At 42.6% G+C, this 19,876-nt stretch overlaps 1 protein-coding gene across 7 annotated transcripts in view; it reads left to right on the forward strand.

The window, feature by feature from the left end:
* adgrb1a (adhesion G protein-coupled receptor B1a) overlaps nucleotides 1-19,876 on the forward strand; it is a 237,656-nt gene that overhangs the window by 58,947 nt on the left and 158,833 nt on the right. For all 7 annotated transcript variants that reach the window (XM_084725977.1, XM_084725975.1, XM_084725981.1 and 4 more), the window contains exon 2: nucleotides 816-1,746. In XM_084725977.1, the coding sequence (XP_084582103.1) occupies nucleotides 1,026-1,746 (721 nt within the window). In that variant the 5' untranslated portion in view covers nucleotides 816-1,025. The remainder of the gene's footprint in view (nucleotides 1-815; nucleotides 1,747-19,876) is intronic.

Below are 19,876 nucleotides of genomic sequence, written 5' to 3' on the forward strand. Positions count from 1 at the left end.
GCAGCCTTTGTTTTCATACAATAACTTTTAACAACGGATGACAATTTGCCTTAAAAAAAGCACTCATTTCAAATCAATCAGTGCTTTCAGCTGAAACTATGCAATTGTAACTACAAGAGCAAACCAGAAGTGTGCATTTGAATGATTTTGTTTACCATTCTAAAACTATTTTCCACACCGTAGCTTTTCAATAAAGAAACATTGATTAGAACAACTTAAAAACGGCAAAGCCACTGAAGGGGAAACGGCTCTGCATATAATATATACATGTAATAGAGGAAATGGTAGAAACTAAAATATGTTGCTATCATCTTTTGAATATGTGCTTAAAAGCAAAAACCAGCTAATTGTTTGGCTTCAATAAGCATAAACAAAGAGGACTATTGATCACGATGTTGCTGTCTGTGGCTCATCCCTGACAAAGTGGAGTAATGAATGACTGCAGGTGTTGCCTTTTTTGTAATTAATAGTCTTATAATTGGACAAATTAATGAGCTGGCAGATGAAATATGGGAGCAGACATGTGAGGAAAACAGTTGTCTCTCAGGAAGAGACCAATCTGAACTCGTGTAATGAAGAAAAACTTAACTAAACCACCAGCTCTCTCCCTCCCTCCCTCCCTCCCTCCGTCTGCTTCTGTTCAACCTGTTGTTGTTCTCTGAGGCCCGAGTCGCTGCAGTCGCTCTCAGTTTACAGTGCAAACAGTAACAGCTGATAGAGATTTCTCCTCGCCGAGATAAATAGAATCAGTGTAATCCCGCTCCGTGTGATCAGATACGAAGTCTAATTCATATCTTGTCTCCTCCATTTCACAGGTTCTTGTGAATCTCGGGGTCGACTGATGCAGCCATGGGCCGATTGCTGGGTCTTTGAGAGCAACCTTCCTCCCCCTCCTCCTCCACTGCCACGTCCTCTCCCCCTCCGCCTCCTCCTCTTCTTCCTTTGCCCTTTACAGAAGGAAGTTGAGTCCTCTGAAGCCAGAGACCAGCCGTCAGCGTGTGACCCCTTCTCTTCATCTTCAAACCATGACAAGTGTCGTTTCTTGGATCTGTGGCCGAGCGAGGTGGCCTCTCCCTGTGCTGCTCCTGCTGCTGATAGACGGTTGGTGCCACGCAGCACCATCAGGCCCAGAGTCTGACTCCTGCTCTACCTTAGTCCAGAGCCGCTTCTTCGGCTTCTTTCTGTCTTCATCGGTGTTCCCCTCCATTCCGTGCTCCTGGACCTTGCAGAACCCCGACCCTCGGCGCTACACCATCTTCATAAAGGTCACCAAACCTACAGAGGACTGCGTGCCGTCGCAGTTCCGCACCTTCCAGTACGACTCCTTCCTGGAGACCACGCGTACCTACCTGGGCATGGAGAGCTTTAACGAGGTGGTGAGGCTGTGCGATACCTCCGCCCCGGTGGCCTTCCTGGAGGCCGGGAAGCAGTTCCTCCAAATGAGGAAGGGGCCTCCTCGGGCGGGCACGCCCCTCACCGAGGGCAACAGGGATTTCAAAACAGAGTTCCTGGTGGTGGGAAAGCGCAACCCCAGCATGGCAGCCTGTCAGATGCTGTGCCAGTGGCTGGAGGACTGTCTGGCCTCGAGCACGTCGAATAGGCCCTGCGGCATCATGCAGACACCGTGTTTGTGCTGGGAGCCGCCACCGCAGCTCAGCGAGGGGGATAGCTGTTATCACAATGGAGTTTACCTGGAAAACTGTTTACCCAGTGTGAAAGAGAGCGGAAAAGATGCAGAGATAAATGGTGAGTAGAGAGATTTACGGTTGTTTAACTTGAAAAAAGTTGTCTTCTAAAATCTTACTTGCAAAAAAAGTCATTGTTCATGTTCATCATTGTTGAGACTCTTGTAGAAATAAGCTGCTACCTAGAATCATAAAGGGTTCTTTGGCTTGTCCCCAAAAGAGAACCCTTTTTGGTTCCTGGTAGAACCTTTTATAGAGGTTTCACAATCCTTTCAGAGAGTTCCACCGAGAATCTAACATAAAAGACTCTACCTACCTACTTCTACAGACAACCCTTCCATTCTGTACTGGCTCTACCCAGAACCCTCTCTGGGGACTTTCCACTTTGTAAGCATACTAATAAGGGTTTTCTACTACTAGAACCCACCCAAGGAGGTTCTACTGACAACCTTTGTATATTCCAAGGGTTTCATCTTATTAGTACCCACCAAGGGGTTTCTACAGAGAACACTTTTTATATCATACTACAAAGAATCCTTGACAAAAGAGTTCTTCAAGCATCTCAACAATCCTTGAAGAACTATTTCTTCCTAAAATGGTTCTTTGGATGAAAAGGGGTTTTAATGGAACCCTCAGTCTTACAAAGAACCCCTGATGAATCTTGTGCTTCCTCACAAGCACATAGTTCTGGTTAAAACCTCAACTCCTCAGGAAGAATCCTTATTTGTGTGTACATCCACTGCACAGGTTCTAAAAGCCCTTTAGTTCGAAAAATGAACAATTCTGTTTTTCTGTAAGACAATAGGGAAAGACAAGCCCTGTTTTCAAGAAAAATAGATTTATTTTCGCTTTGTCTGACCTCAGAGGGTCACCCTCGGAGTTTAGCTTGCTCTCAGCAAAATGACAGAGAAATGGCATCTTCAGTAGCAATCAAGCCGTGAAAATGTGTATGATTTGTGAAAAGTGAGGATAATTGGGTGACATTGGCTCAAAAGCAAGTGGAGTGGTCTGGCTGAAGTAGAAGAGAGAAAGAGGCACAGAAAAGAGGCAAATGGAAGGTTTAGGGTTTCATCTGATGGAAGCGAGCTTGGTGACCTTGCGAGGTCGGCACCATATTCTGTCTGTTCTGCGGTCCGGAGAGGGACACTCGATCGGCCTCCAGGAAGCCTGTGGAAACAGAGGAGAATCGAGTGCTGATATTGGATAGCTCTAGGGATGCTCAGGACGGGTATGGGGGCTGGGGAAGAGATGTAAAGAGAGACAAAAGAGGAAGATAAAAGGAGAGAGGCAGAAATGCGGTTGGCTAAGGGCCTGTGGCTTGAAGTCTAATTGTTTGCTGCTTGATCCCAGCTCCCCTTCCCTTCCCTCGGCAGACAGGATGTGGCCTGACATCTCTATCCTGGCTTCGTCAGGACTATGGCCAGAGGGATGGAACATTTCTCGGCTCCCCTTTCTCCCCCTAACCTTTCCACCATCTATCTCTCCCTCCTTCCTCTTGCTACTCTCAGTCCGCTAATCAGCCTGTGGTCTTATTCTCTCGGTCCTCCTCCTCCTCCTCCTCCTCTGAGCCACCATCGCTGCCTCCCCATCTTTCCATCCCCGGGCTGATAGTGGGCTGATACTGAGCCAGTCGTGGGAAGCCAACCAAGCAGAGAAGATGTTGCGGTGGGTATCTCCTGCCTTATCCTCCTCCAGTCTCCAGAGCCGCTAATATCCCCTCGCCGCCCCGGCCTCCTCTCCGCTAGTTATCACACTTATGTAATCCCGCTTATGGTGCTCAACAGCGGGGTGTGGGCTGTTTGTGCCTCAAGGTGTGAAAAATAAAAAAGAAATATACCATCCAGTGTTGGCTTGTGTAGTGATAGGAAGAGAAGGACGCATTATAGCTTTTCTTCTCCCTCCGTGTGCTTCAACCCACACAGGCGAAGCATCTCCTAGATGATAATCCCAGGTTCAGAGTGAGCGATGGAACCCTGTGATGAGCTCAAATGGAATAGGCAGGCAGTCTGTGAATATTTGGCTGGATGGGCGACTGGATGGATTGAATTGGTGGATGAAGATAAAAAGAGGACGGGGAGACGTAATGGATTCTGTGTGGAAATAGGTCGGGCAGTTTTGGCAGCGAAGAGGGGAATAGAGAGGTGACAGTTGTGAGCGATGAATGAAGTGAAGACAATAGATACAGAGGCGAGAGTGGGAGGAGGGGGGGGTAAAGGAGAGTGAAGAGGCTGACAAGAGCTGAGAGGAGGAGTTGTTTGAGATGGACCGGACTTGATGAGGATAGATGGTTGCTGCTTGGGTTGGGCGATACCCAGCTGGACCCGTTTGGTCTCAATACCATCAGTAACAGAAGAGTTCATAGATTACAGGCTGTCTCCCAGCCTCCTTCACTCCCTCTCTGCAGCGGGGACTGGAGGTCCCGCCCAGCAGCAGATGGAGGGGTGAGACCTGCTGTCAGCACTCAAGCTCTGCTCTTGTCCAGCTCATCGGGGCTTGATGAGGAGTTTGGCTCATCATATGCAGTGTGGGAGTTCTGCCTTGTGGTCTCTGATATGGCCTAAAAGTCAGTGGAAATCTAACTTAGAAAGGAAGATATAATGACAATTTCTGAGCCCAGTATTTCTGGTCATACATCCATAGTCACAATTTACCTCCAGTGCCCGTGTTTGGTCACGCTGTGCCCTTTTTGTGTAGAAGGCAGTCCCTAAATGTCTATCCCTCAAGTTTCCCTAAAGTCAAAGTCGATGTTTAAGTGTTTATTTCACATATGTATCACTATACGCCATCCACACATGAGCATCTGTCAAGAAAATGTAATTTTGCAGGTATTATCAGGTTTTTTACTGGTATTTTAGAGTTTGTCATTTGCTGTAAAATGATTTGAAAATGTTGATGACTCATCCTGCACTCAGGGGGCCTATACTAAGAAACACTCCAGAGCCAAGTGTTTCATGTGGCTGGACCTCACTGTACACAACTTTATTCAACGATTTTGGGTGAAACTGGATCATATTTTATGGAGAAAATATTTTCTGTTTTTCCCTCTCAAATCCTCTGGCTCCTCAGCTTCAACACTCTGTGATTTAATTACAGTTTCCTGAGGAGCTTTAGCTTTAGCTTACTAGTTGCTAGCCAAGATATACTTGCTTTTAACTCTGTATTTGCAAACACATCATGGCTGCCTTGTGTGTCCTGCATCCATTTGGAGCAATGGTTGTGTGCACCCTAAGAAATTAACGCTACACATTAATGAACACAAACGTGTGGTTAAACAGCAAATAGATCTCTAGCCTTAGCTGCAATGGAACCAGGGTTAGCAAACTCCCTCTGAGCATTGCCATACCAGAATTTAACACAGCCTCAGACACCAACAGGGAATAAAGTACCAAGGGCATTTTCAGAAACTCCTGATGCAAAGATAGCTTTACTTGTTGCTAAAGTAGTTATCCACTAACTCCTGTTAGCTTGGTTAGCCGTGCAGCTACCTCACTCAATCCCAGTTTAGAGAGAAAAATCTCTCAAAAAATCCACCTTGGTACTGTATTCCATGTCATCAGACTGGATCTTGGAGGCTGTTTTGGTCCTGGTCTGGCTGTGTTCACTGGAAGCTCCAAGTCCGACAACAGTCAGGTAATAGAGCCATTCTCGTACATCCATAGACCACTATAGCTGCATGGTGGGAGCGCTATTAGCTATTATTACTAACTCCCTGCTTGTACGGGAAACACATAAGCTATAAGCACTCTGCTAGCCATTTAATGGGAACTTAAACGCTGGAATAAAAATATCAACATTCCCTAACCTGTACCATACTTTTCAACTGCAGATATTGCAGAAAGGAAGAACTGACATTTGAGTGAAAAACATATCATGGTAGAATATAATCCAGGGTAGTTTAGAATCACCCAATATCACCATTCTTCTCTGGCAACTGAATTGTTTTTTCTGTCATTATTTCATGTACCCTGTCATTTTCAGTCTACATCAAAGTTGCAGTTGAGGTGGAGAGGAGTCTTACAACGACTGGTACAGCCTGTAAATCTCTTTCTTATTTTCTGTTCTTTCAGTTATGGTAGGAATGTGGGGTAAACTAGACGTCCTGAAAAATTCAGGACATTTCTGAACTTCTGCCAAATCCCTTGAAGGCAAAAACAACTGAGGTGTAGTTACAGTAATATGCCACACAGAACATACTGTATATTTTGGAGCGCTGCTTAATTGCCATGAATAATTAATAACATAACAGAGACATGCTCAACAAGGTGCTGCATAGACCTCTTCAAATGATAGCATTGTAATATGTTTGCTTGGTTAGAGCCCACCCTGAGGAGCCAAGGGTCATCTAGACTGGGCATTGAACCTAGAACTTCTTAAACCATGGTATCTGGTCAGCTCAAGGAGTCAGGCCTGCTAGCGAGCATGCGTGCAGCTGTATTTCTGTGTTACAGTATTCTCGATGCATCTTCACTTGTTGAATAGACTCATAAATAACACATTTTCAATGGTGACATCAGCAGGTGGGGTCGGGGGGGTGAACGGCTAGATTAATATATTGACTTTCAGTCAACGTTGGCCAGTGACTGTGGTCGACCTCTGTCATGATAGATATGGCACAACTTGATTATCTGTTTTAACCTGTCAATGGTGTCATCAATAGGAAGAGCTTAACCTGCATTGATTCTAATGTGACCTTTTGATCAAATCTAAAGGATGAAAGACACCATATGTTTTCTAAGAGTTTTAGTCAATATCACTCTGGTGGCAATGAAGAGTCTCAGTAACCCTTGGTAGGTTGGGGGATGTAAATACAAATTCTATATTAAAAAATATATATTTTTTTAAAAATATCATTAAATTGATATGGTAATTAGAGAAGCAGGAGTCTGTGTTTGATATGTCCTCCCTGAGAACACAGCTCCTGTGCTGTGTGAGAAATCTTTAACCTTTAAGTTGAGAGGACTGGTGATTTCAGGGCTATTTTTGGACTGTTCTGACATTCAAACGGTCAAAGCTAAAGGTTTTGGGACTAAATATTGGCTGTTGGTAGCTTCCGTATAGAAATTTTGTCCATGAAAAATCAATTTTGAGAGTGTATGTGTGTGTGTACGTGTGTGATGTGGTGTGATTTGTGTCACGAAATGTGGTGTGGCACGGAGCAGGGGAAGGATTCATTTGTTAGCCGTCATAGGACAGCAGGGGAGGCAGTGAGTGATTAAAGGATGGATCAGAGAGATGCGAGGAGATGAGGAGGCACATGACTCAATCTGAACAAAAGAGGCACGATCGTGAGAGCTGTGAGAAGGCGCCAGAAATGACTGACGAAGTAAAGGTGAAGGAGGACGGATACAACCTACCCACAATGCCATGGGATCATTTGGGCTGTGTCCTTGGTTGCACATCAGGCACTCTCACTTTCAGCTTTGCAGTCATTTTCTAGTGTGGAATATTTAATAAAGCTTGGAAAATAACCAACAAGGACACAGTGACACAGACTAAAAGCACTCTGCACTGAGATACAGAGGGAAGGATCAGTCTTCAGCTGTTAGTAAAATATAAATTACTAGCGTTTAGTCTGTTAGCTAAACGCTAAAACATAATGGGTCAAGACTAGTAAAGCTTGACGTTTCCTTTCTGACTTCCCTTGAATCCTTGAGGGATGCAGAATCATTGGTATGTTTCTACGTTATGTTTAAAGCTATTTGTTAGCAGAGTTCAAGTGATTAGCAACGTGATAGCTGATAGTGAATGTTGCTTATAGTCCTCTAAGTAATGGATGAGGTGAGCATTCGTGTTTGTGAGACATTTGTTTTAATGGCTGTTTTCATTGAGAACGCTCTGTTCTGTACTGGACTCATTTCATGATTCATGTATTTTTTTTTTTTATATCTAGGTTTCAGAGCATGTTTGAAAGCATGGATGTGCAAATAAATGCCTGTAATGAAAAGAACACTTTGTCTTCCCAGTTTAAAGTGTTGGGAGCTCCACTCACGCTCCAACATTTTATTGTGCACTGGTCAGTTTTTCATGGAACCTTCACACAGAGTCTTTAATTGGTCAGCAGTCACTGGTAAGTCATGCATGTGAAGTAGACCAATGAAAAAGCCACTGAGCCTGGGTGATATGGAAGCATATATAGTGTTAATTGTTCTGTAGGTGAAGAAGGGCTTAAAACATTATGATGAAAGGATATGATGGATATTATCATGCTCTGTCAGGTCACTGAAGTTGTTGCAGCAGTTCTGAGGTTGATACCATTTATTACACGTATTTGGTGCAAAATTGAGGGACACCACATTCAAATTCATGTTGTGATTTGGCATCAAAAATTTTTGACATTTGGAGATTTCTGTGAGAATTGCACTTTGCGGTGATTGGATGGTGAAAAGTCCTCTGGCTCACTGCACGCTGGGATAAGACCCATGATGAGCAGATATAGAAAACGGTGGGCTGGAGGGACCCGTCTCTGCTGTCTGTCTGTTTGTGCCAATTGTGGTTCCTCAAGGGACTGTTTGCTATAGTTACTGGTGCTTGAACAAAGATGATCATGTCTAGTCTGCCTTTGACAGGAACTGCCAGCTCACCACACAGTATATCTATTTTTCTATCATCATGTTGGACCATGGGGAATATACCATTTCATGAAGCACTGAATATTCTATTTCTCTTTTTTTCTCTGAGCTCTCTGTTTGTTGCTTCCAGTTTAGTCAAATCCTGATTCAGGACAGTGACAGTGACACAGCTGCCAACAAGCTATGACCAGTTGGTGTATGTGTGTCTATGTGTGTGTATAAAGGTCCCTGTCATTGGTAGTTGGGTGTCAGGTCCAAGAGAGATGCACTGATAGCAACTAATATGTCTGCTGATACAATCGGTGAGCTTTGAGTACTGTCCCAATATGTGGAGTGTCACTGATACCTCAGCTTGACACACGCACACACACAGAAAAAAACACACAACTCAACAGAAGCATGGTTTCAACTTGAACTAACCCCAAATTAACAAAATATGGAATCATTAAATTAACTGACAGCTATTTTCATTATTGATTAATCAGTTTGACTAACTTTTTAAGAAAAAAATGTCCAAGGTCTCTGCTTCCAGCTCCTTAAATGTGAATATTATCTGGTTTCTTTAGTCCTTTATGACAGTAAACTGAATATCTTTGAGTTGTGGACAAAACAAAACATTTGAGGAAGTCATCCTGGGCTTTGGGAAACACTGGTCAACATGTTGACGTTTTATAGGCAAGAAACTATATATTGATTAATTGAGAAACTAGTCTTATGATTAATCGACTATCTAATCATTAGCTTCAGCCTTAAATGCAAGATAAAATGATATTTTGTGATCAAATATTGTATCATGTTCAATATAAAATGGTCCACCTGAATCAATTAAATTGTTGTTTTTGTTGAAACGTTTTCATAAACTCATTGAACCAAACCAGCTATTGTTATGTCAGGCTAGCATTAAGTCATGCTAACATTAGAAATTATATCAGACTAATATATCAGACTATAACAGAGGGCACCTTGTAGTACAATTCCCCATAAACACAAGAAACCCAAGAGGGAAGAACCCCAGAAGGACCCTTGTTATTCTGACATTTATGGATAAGTTTAATATTAGTTCTACCCTTGTGAGGGTCATATAGTTTTTCATTGTCAGTGTTTTATTGATATAAATGTGTTGGTTTGGACAAAATATTAGAATAACATAAGCATAAACTGTAGCCTTAAAGACACAATGGATCAAAAATCACTTTTCAAATTTTCATATTAGAATCCCTCTTCTTCCTCTTGACCGTTGGCTTGTGGGTCACGGTAGCTAGGAGAGTTCTATCTTAGTGGGAGGTGTGTGTTTGTTGTTAAAAATGTTGTTTATGTTTTCAAAAGAAGCCCACTTGAAGTCTAATATATGCATTTATTCATAATTTATGCATCACCCTCGTCCTCTTCCTCCTGATCTTACAAAACAGGTGAGGAGGTGTGGGTGGAGGCCAGCAGTCCTCCACAGCTTTGCATCTCCCTGTTTAGTGCTGTGTGAGCTAATCCACACTCATGTCTGAACCAAGACATCCAAGACATTTTGTTCTAAGTCCCACTCATAACTATAACTTGTCTGTTTATTCTATTTTACTCAGAAGTACGTCACACTGTGGCTGGAAGATTTCAAATCCCCTGGAACTTCAAAAGAAAGACTTTGCATAGTGTCCATGGTAAACCAACGCAGGTGGTTTTCCTTAAATTGCCTGATGAGACCTCTTCTCAGGCCTGTATGGGGGTGTGCAGACTGTGGCTGTATTCAGAACCACCTACTACACGGCCTACAGCAGGTACTGTAGTGTGAAACCATTTAATTGATGTGCTTTACAGTATACCAGGCCAGGCAGTTTCTGGTTTTGGAAAGTGGAATTAAACATTAGCATGCCTAAAAAAAAAAAAAAAAAAAAAAAAAAAAAAGAATTAAATGAGGATTTTCATGATTTTCCAAACCTGAGAGATGGGTAGATGATCAGATCAGAGATGTTTAGAGATGGTCAGATCACTGGAAGGAACCAGAGTCAGTGGTTTGTCATATTGCTTCACTGCAAGTCTGTGTGTTGGAGCTAAAGTTCATTCATTCATTGTCCGTAACCGCTTATTCTTGAAGGGTCACAGGGGGCTGGAGACTATCCCAGCTGACAATGGGTGAGAGACGGGGTTCACCCTGGGCAAGTCACCAGTTCATCACAGGGGGAGCTAAAGTTGGTTCTGCTAGTATTTCTCTTGCTCTGGAAGTCAGCCTCATCTTTGTTATCCTTGCTTCAGTCAAACTGGATGCATTTTCATGGAAATTGCTGACTGATGGTGTATTTGTTAATGGTAATGCCCATGTTTGGTCATACTGTGAAAATCTTTGACAACAGTTGCGTAATTTCAATTAAGTCCATCAAAATGCTATTACAGAATAACAGCAGTATGAAACTTAAATATACCTTACAGTTGTGGGTTTTTTCTGCAGTTGTTGCTGCATGAGGTGAGAGTACATTTTTGATTAGTATCAATTTTTGTAAATCTGCCAACACTCAAAATCTACCCAGTTGTCTTCTTGCCTCAGGAGTAAATTTAGTGATGAAATAACACACAAAATTTATACAAAAAAAAAAGTTCCATTAATTTGCAATTTTGCTATCTTATTTGCTATTTTTGGCATACCATTGATTTAGCTTGTGTTTGCACACTGCAGACCACATGCTACATTTTGGCCAAATCAGCAGGTACTGCTAGTATAGTATGCGGTTTCAAATGCAGCCTTAGTTTGATGAACATTTGCCTCACGCGCCTGTTAGCTTTGGGACACTTGTTATTGGTAGATGGTGACCTCATATGACTCCGGCATAGCTCCTTCACCTTAGCTAGCTCCTCCTCCACCTTCAAACTGAGTGGAGTTTAAATCAGAATTTTCTGAGGTCAGGTAAATGTCAGGCAAGTAAATCTGGCAACTGGTTTGCCTGATGGGGCAAGTGGTAAAAAAAAAAATATGAAACTAATCGTTCGTTTAAGTAATTTTTCATGTAAAATGGCAGAAAACAGCCCTGAAATGTGGAGATTTCCTGAGAATCTTTGAGTTTTAGACACAACAAGACATTTAAATACATCACCATCGACTTCAAAAAACTGTAATGGGCCTTTTTTGCTAGTTTATGCATGTTGGAGCCCTACATTAAACATGACAATTAACTTTAGTCTTTGTTGGAAAGTGACAGAAAATATTAATGTCATCGAACCACAACAAAACTCAGCAACAACAATCCATTATCATCTGGGCTTTACCCACTTGTCTTTATGCTGGCTTCAGACCAGCTGGATTCCCATTTTGCTGGTAGTTCTAAAACGGAGCGCTGTAATGAACTGACATTCAAACTGACTTTTTTTTTCCGTCTGAGCTGTAACTGTACTGCCTCCGCTGTGTCTGTCCAGCACAGTGTTGAGATACATCATTTCATGACTGTGATCATGGGCTAATCAGTGCTGTGTGACACACTGATTGTGATGGAGGGCATAAGAAATAATAAAAGACCAGACTGATACATGGTCTGAAAATGTGACAGAGGAAGGAGGAAATACTGCTAAACCTTCCTGACTTGCACTTTTTCCTGCCGTTGCTGGCAGCTGGCCGCGGTGAGGAAGATGAATGCGAGCGCTGCGTCTCTCCCTGCGAGCTTCTGCCTGGCTGGACCACATTGTTGCTAAACTAAGGGATTTCCAACCCGCCTCCATAAGGAGCACTGAGGAATCCTAAAGCAAGTCTAATGCATTAGCTCCTCTTCACACTCGCATGCGTGGATGCACGCACCTGCACGCACGCCCGCACGCACTGCATGCAGCGCCGGCGCGCACACACGGTGAAATGTCACACCAGAAAATGGCACATACACTGGTGCAACCACGCACTGCTCCCTCGTGACTGAGTGTGGGTGGCTGACTGAGGGAGAGAATAAAGCTGATTTGTGTGGTGTGTGTGTATGTGTGTGTGTGTGTGTGTGTGTGAGCAAGAGAACGAGGTGTGGTGATCACCACAGGGGGCGCTGTGTGGGCAGGAATGAAGTGAAGAGAGATGGCAGTGTGCTGGTGTAGAGGTCGCTCCTCCTGCAGGGAGCCTCGCAGCCTGTCTGGGAAGTTCTCATATGGAGTCGGTTCTTCTGGGATGGAGGCAGGAAAAACAATTAACATGTTCACCTCATTAATGAGCAGTGTAATCATCAGAGATCGTTGGCTGTGATTACAAGCATCACATTCATTTCTTCCCAAGTCAAATCAATCTGATACTTCTCACTGATGTATTTAAATAAATGTTAAATAACGATGAGAGAAGGTTTCTGGCATGTGCAATGTATCAAGTCCACTGCACCGTGGGTAAACTTTTTAAAAGGATGGAGCTGTGTTGAGCATTTGGCATCATTACTGCTTTACTGCTGTGCTTCCTGTTAAAAAAACTGATTGATTGGAATACAGGGCTGTTGTTATTAGCTGTTACACAGCAGAAGGTGACGGATGTGAGGATGAAACGGGCGAGCATCCAGCCTGTAGCCACACATGTGGGCTCACACCAGCAGAAGCTGCAGATAAGACTAAAGACACAGTCAGGCAACGATTTAGCCACAGTATATGCATCTATTTTCTATATGTCATGCTTTATTTTTTTCATTTTACATTTTAACTTAAAAGGATAGCTCTGTTCCAGTGTTTTAATAACTGTTTTGGAGGGAGGGGGGATGTTAGGCTGCAGGGAGGGGCTCTGGTCAGACAACAGAACCATCAGAGATCTTTGCAACATGACTGTGACTTGTTACTGACAGCCAGCATTACATAAAAGCATTTAAAGACTGTAAAATGAGATTAGAACTGTTTGTTCACAGTAATATTAGGCAAATTAGCCTTGCTAAGTGATAAATTAAGTAGGCTAGCCACATGCTGGCTAGTCTATACCGATATTACAGTGAATAAATACAGTTAACATCGACCGGATAGTGCAGCATCATAAAATACAGAGGGGAGAACAGGACATGGAAATAAATGTGTAACTTCAAAATAAAATTGAACTGAACATAACTGAACATATTGAACATAAATGTCTGAATTTTGACCTGATAGGACCCCCCGGGTCTCTCCATAGTCAGTGAATCACCTACGGTTGCAAGAAGTGCACTTCTGTGGACATGCAGGATGAGCAGCAAAATGTGTTTTCGATGCCTAAAATAATCAATATGAGTTAAAATGTACATTATATTTAGAATATTTTCACCACTTTATTTTGCTGTCAGTGATGGGGAAACACTGGTATATGACCCCAATGTTGGTCTCTACAAAGAAATCAAACTCCTTTAACAAAAATAGCTATTTTAGCTCTTGGATTACAGGAGTTGCTGGTCTACCGTTGCCTGTTTCCTGTACGCCTGTACCTCTCTCTGCTCCTCCAAACTGCCACATGCTGGTATATCACTGAAAAAAAATGCATAAGTTTTCTTATCATTCAATGACAAGATTTGCACCTACCCTGCCCAAAACATCACATCTCAGAAATGACATAAAACACTCTTTGACCTGATCAGATGTGTTTATTTAACATTCATTTCAGCTACAGCTGTTTCCAGCAGAACTTAAAGCAGCATAACAGCTACAGTATCATCTGCAGTATAAAGCTGCCAGAGGCGCTTGGTAGCATCTGTTTTTCACAAGGCTGTCTATGCTGATAAGACAACAAACATTTAGCAGAAAATTCTGCTCTTTAGCAGAACACTGATGCTAATATACACCTAATATACTCCTTTCAAATCCCAGACTTCATTGAGTATTAAGATATTTTCTCACTGTGATTTTTTTTCTCCTCACAAAATTGATGATATCTGCATCAAAATTCAAATCCAAACACCCAAACATAATGCACCATGCCAGAATCAGCTGAACTCACTCTTTTCAGTGACGGCAGTGCATAAATTATAGCATGTTTAGGAGAAAAGACCATAAATATGCATCATGTAAAAATTGTGTTTCACATTGTTAGAGTCAACTACAAGGCTTGTATCTTTCAGTTCTCATTCTTTCTGAGTTTGGTGGTGTTACTCTCTTGATTGGCCAATAAAGACAGTGAAACATCTCAGCGAGGCATTTCTTACACTGAAATAACAATTTTCATTTTAGTCAAAAACATAATCAGTCCCTGTGAAGTTTTAGGCATCAGAGAACTTTTTTTAATTACTCAAACTGATGAATTGATTATCCAAACAGTTGGTGATTAGGCAAAGGCAAGATCAGAAGATTGTTTTTATCCATGTATCCACATACAGATCCATTTTAATACCAGGTGTAAATGGGGGATGAATGTCCCGTATATATGGCAGAATTGACAAGTTGACACTGACTTTGAATAATGAACATTTAAAGTGCACTGACATGCCATTCGATATGGCCGTTTTGAGTAGCCTACAGCACTGGCGGTCTCAAGGAGGGGCGATCGCTCCCCTTGGTGGCCCCATGTTTGAAAACATTATGCATAAGTGCCCTCTTTGGTGCCCTTTTAGTGATCAAAAGTATTAAATTGCCTCTAGGGTGATAAAGTTCTCTCTTGGATGCCCTTAGAGTGACAAAATGTGACCAAGTGCCCTGTAGGGTGTCCTAATACTGGTAAAAAATGATAAAGTGCCCACTACAATGCCCATCCAGTGGAGGAAATATGATAAAGTGTCCTCTAAGGTGATCCTCCAGTGGAAAATTTGCCTTTTAGGGCGCCCTGCTCATGGAAAAAACATGATGAAGTGCCTTTTAGGGTGTCTTTCTAGTAAAAAACATGATAAGGAGCTCTCTAGGGTACCTCTCCAGTGGACAAAATGTGAAGTATTGCCTTTTAGGGTGCCTTCCAGTAACAAAATGTGATAAATTGTCCTCTAGGGAGCCCTTCCAGTGGATAAAATGTAATAAATTGCCTTTTATGGTGCCTTTCTAGTAAAGAAAACATGATAAAGTTCCCCCTTCCACTGGACAAAGCATAATGCAGTGCTATACAGGTTGGAACAGTCAGAACAGTTTCGCTACAAATGTATCGTGACTTTCTTTGCACTGGTGCCCCACCGTGTACAGGTGGTGTTCTTTAATTTTTTTTCACCCTTTTCCCCACAGACAGCCAGAGACTCATCCCTAAAATGCCAATATGGTACCTAGTTAGCGCCTAAGCCTGTATGCAAAGGCAATGAAAGTAAAGCCGAAGCAGCCTGAGGTTAAGGTTACAGAATTAGCTGTGAGCTGACACTCTGAGCCTCGACAGAAGTGAACAACTTAACATTTGAAAACTGTTGGAGGCAGTGACCTGGCTGCTCATGAAGTTTCTGGCCTTTGCCAGCTCCGCCTGTTCTCTGTCAGAGGACTCACTTGAACTGAAGCGAGCTGAGGGATGGTCTGTCTCCTTCCTCCGGGCTGCCCATCAATGGACGGCCTATCTCAGGTCCCCTCTCCACGCAAAGGCCCCGGGGTTTATTAAACATTCATGCTTTAATTAAGCAATTTTACCGCTGCTACTTACCGGGTGATGATAAAAGCACCGCTCCAGGATGAGCACGGCGAGCTGACAAATGTACGAGTGTGTGTGTGTGTGTGTGTGTGTGAGAGAGAGTGTCCTGCGCGAGAGGCCATTAATTTCCTGCCATAAAGAAAAGTGCGAGGATTAGAGAAAAGACAAGTTGGACTTTTTTTACCGGCCTCATCAGTCATGTGTGACTGCAGGAGAATGGTTGGCGGATGTGATAGGGATCCCTCTGTTTTCTGACAGGCACCTTGTCACTGTTTGCCTGCTCGCTGCTGCGCCGTCTCACCGTCCTCTTCTCTATTTTACACTTCATCACACACTTTTTTGGGGAGGAATCAGGGAGTCTGGGAGATTTGAAACCCTTTTTTTTCCCCCTCGGTAAAGTGCTCTATTACTGAGAGACTGCGTTGTGTCTTCGAAGGGTGAAATTGTGTGTGTGTGTGTGTGTGTGTGTGTGTGTGTGTGTGTGTGTGCGCGTGTGCGTGTGTTCATGTTGCCACTCTCCTTGGCTGTGAGGACATTTAAAGCTAGTCCGACTGTCGTTCTTCAGATTTGATGACTTGGACAATGAAGATGAATTACTCTGAGCACACTGAAACTTTACTGCTGCCGTGCACCGGAGCTGGATGGAAAAACTGTCAATATGTGTGTGTGTGTCTTGAGTGCGTGTGTGTGTGTGTGTTGTTGCATCTGCGTGCGTCTGTGTCCTTGTTAAGAGCAGGCGGTGGCTCTGCGGGACGGCTGTAAAGGCTGCTCTCCTTGGCGGTATCACCTGGAATGACACCCAGAGGTGACACACTGTCAGAACATGCTCACCCACACAAGACGCAGGACACACACCTACACACACACACACACACACACACACACACACACACACACACTCACAATAAGCTGAGCGGATCTTGGCCAAAGCCTGCCAGGTCCAAGAAAAGAACTCATTAGTGCAGACATGTTCCATGTGCTCTTCTAACAACTGACACACACACACAAGCAGAAAATATACAGACAACACACACCCATCAGACACATTAATGGATCAATGTCCCCAGCTAAAGTCTACCTTAAATCACAGTAAGGCTATTAAAATGAGATGTAATGGATGCATCTCACAGTTCAGGGTTCTGGCTGCTGTTTTTGAAAATTCTCTAATAATAGACCAATCACAGACAGCAAGATGTCTCTCTGAGGTGTGTCTGCAACAACAAGATATTTTTCCATCTAAACTATCAGCAGAGGTCAGTTTGTAGAACTTCAAATAAAGATTATTTTCATAATTGATAAATCCGCTGATTATTTTCATCTGTGATATTTAAAGAAAAAAATAGCTCCTAAGTGTTCCCTCTGTCCAACCAACAGTCTAAAACTCAAAGACTCTTCATATGCTGTCATAGATGACAAGATTACTGTCTCACAGGCCTGTGCTCTGGCACCTGTTTTCTTTTTTGGAAATTACCTGATAATTGGCCAATCACAGGCGGCGAGACGTCTCCGAGGTGTTTCTTACACAGCTGCATTAACGTAGCGCTAATGAGATCTTCTTCCATCTTAAACATCAGCAGACGTCAGGTTGTAGGGATGCAAATGAAGATCATTTTCATAATTCACTAAGCGGCTGATTATTTTCATGATGGACTGTTTGGTTTATGAAATGTAAAAAAAACAACAGCAAAAAATGAGTCCAAAGTGTCCAAAACAGCCCACAACTTAAATACTCTCGATTGAAGCAAATGTTTGACATTTTTGCTTTAAAAAATGAGTAATGACTAATTGTTTATGACAATATTGGGCAATTTATTTTCTTCATTAATAAGCTAACGTATTCGATCAGACTGAATCGAATATTAAATTCACATTATTTGTGCATGAGTTTATCACTGCACTGTTTTTTGAGTTATAAAATAAAATCACTGTGTAGAACTTGTAGTGCAGTATGTAGCATGCTGTGACTGTGTGTGTGTGTGTGTGTGTGTGTGTGTGTGTGTGTGTGATGATCAGCTCCTGACTGATTTTAAAATCCACCTGGGTCCTGTTCTTCGCACATGGGTAACCAGGGTGTTCAGATCTGAATGCTGATGACTTCACTTGAGTCTGGAACACTTGGTTCCTCAGAGCTGATTAAAGTACATTTGGAGCTGTTGTCAGAGCAACAAGCCCTTAAAAGAATACTTATCATACTTACCCATAGTCTGTGTGTAGTATCACCTACAGTAGTTTTACCTCACAGAACTCAGGAGTCGCTGGTCTACCACTGCCTCGATCAGTTGTGCGACTTTAGTGTTTAGAAGGGTTCGTTCAGAACCAGCAGTAAATGTGCAGGATCAAGGTGTTTTATGATCAACCCCATGTATTAATTCATTATTGAGAAATCGGAGGCTTATACATGATGAAATATAAAACGAAATAAAGTTTTGTAGGTTAAAAAAGAATCAAAGGTAGTTACCGCTGAGATACTGTCAGCAAAAAGACCAAAAATCAGCTTGATTCTGCCGGTAAAGGGACAGTTAATTTGGAATTTGTGGAATGTGGACACAAAAATTTTAATATATGAAATAATTAACTGCAGAACTCACTTTGCTTTGCTTTGCTCACTTTAGTATTTTGACTTCATTAAGGGTTCATTTTCATAGCAGGGCTGTAATTAACAGGCAAAAGTCAACATTCACTGGTCATATCTAATTATTTAAGAATGACCAAAGTGTGCAAACTGGAAACACTGTGGAGCACATGTGAGACTTAAAAGGATCCTTTTTAGGGGGGTTTTATGCCGTTGATAGGACAGCTGAAGTGAGGACGCAGAAGTGAGTGGGAGGAGACCCCACAGCCTTAGAACATGGGGCGCACGCTGTACCAGCTGACTCACCAGGGCGTCCCTAAAAGCATCATTTTAGCCTGATAACCACATATTAGCATAAATTACTCAGGCTCCATTTGTAGAACAGTCCTGTCTCTGCAGAGCCCTCTCTCTTTCTTATCATCCTGCATTGAGCCATAAGGTTTGGGATAAATGCAAACTTGTTTTTCAAGTAAACAAATTTATGGGAATATGTCTTAGTCACATCTTTGCACCACCGTTGCACACCACCCCGCATTTAAAAATTCGTTACGAGTTTATTGAACAATTAACGAGGTTCACATCCTCAGAAGCATGAAATTCATCAGCTAATTTCATCTTGTGTCAGATGGTCATAGAGCGATCCAAGGTCACAGAGTCAGCACAGACACTGAGATTCTGATTCTGGGGACAGTAAATATCCACAGTAAATTTAATGACAATCTGGCCACTAGTTTATAAGATTTCAGACCAAAGCTTTGGCACGTGGAACTCTTGTCCTCTAGAGAAAAGGTTAGGAGATCGTTCAAATCATTTGGAGCCAGTGAAGTCCTAAGAGACTGGACTGTTAGTTGTTGAGATATATCTGAGCATGATGGACGCACTTTATTCATTGCTTTTTAATTTATTGTAGATGGAAACCAAATATCCAACATCGCAGTTGATGCCTGAAGATTGTCTCAGGGCATTTTGGAAATCACTAAGTGAAAAATATATAGACAGGACCACTCTGTAGCGCAAAATAACACAAAAGAGGAGTATCCAAGCATTTATCCTTTACAGTAACATTTTGTACCTTTTCTCTGTGGTACATCAGGTGTGTGTGTGTTGGTCTTTTGTCATTCTTATCAGTAAGCTGTAATGCAGCGTGAGGCTAAGCTCATTGGTATTCACAGTGTCCACAGGCGATGAACACAGAGATGAGAAACAAACAAACCCCGTTGGTCAGTGTGTTTTTGAATATTTAGCTCCTCTGCTCCTCCTGCTTTTCTACGCTGCTGCTGCTGCGACTTCTCTGACACCGATCACTGCTGCTGGTCAACAGGCTGCTGAGACGTACACGCCCAGAAACATAAATGAAAAGCCGGTATCAGGCTGATGAGGCCACTAAATACACAGCTGGAGACACGCTGCTAATTCATAAGTTATTTGATATGATGTAACAACTGAAGCAACGGTTTGTAGATTTCAGGATCAGAGTTGTTGTGGAAGGCAGCATGATGAATTCACAGCTGTGATTCTGTGTCATCAATCAAATCTCAGGATATACTTTTAGCAAAGCTAACATCATGGCTCC

The sequence above is a fragment of the Lutjanus erythropterus genome, chromosome 9 (assembly GCF_056507025.1).
Source record: "Lutjanus erythropterus isolate fLutEry1 chromosome 9, fLutEry1.hap2, whole genome shotgun sequence".
Classification (NCBI taxonomy): Eukaryota; Metazoa; Chordata; class Actinopteri; order Lutjaniformes; family Lutjanidae; genus Lutjanus; species Lutjanus erythropterus.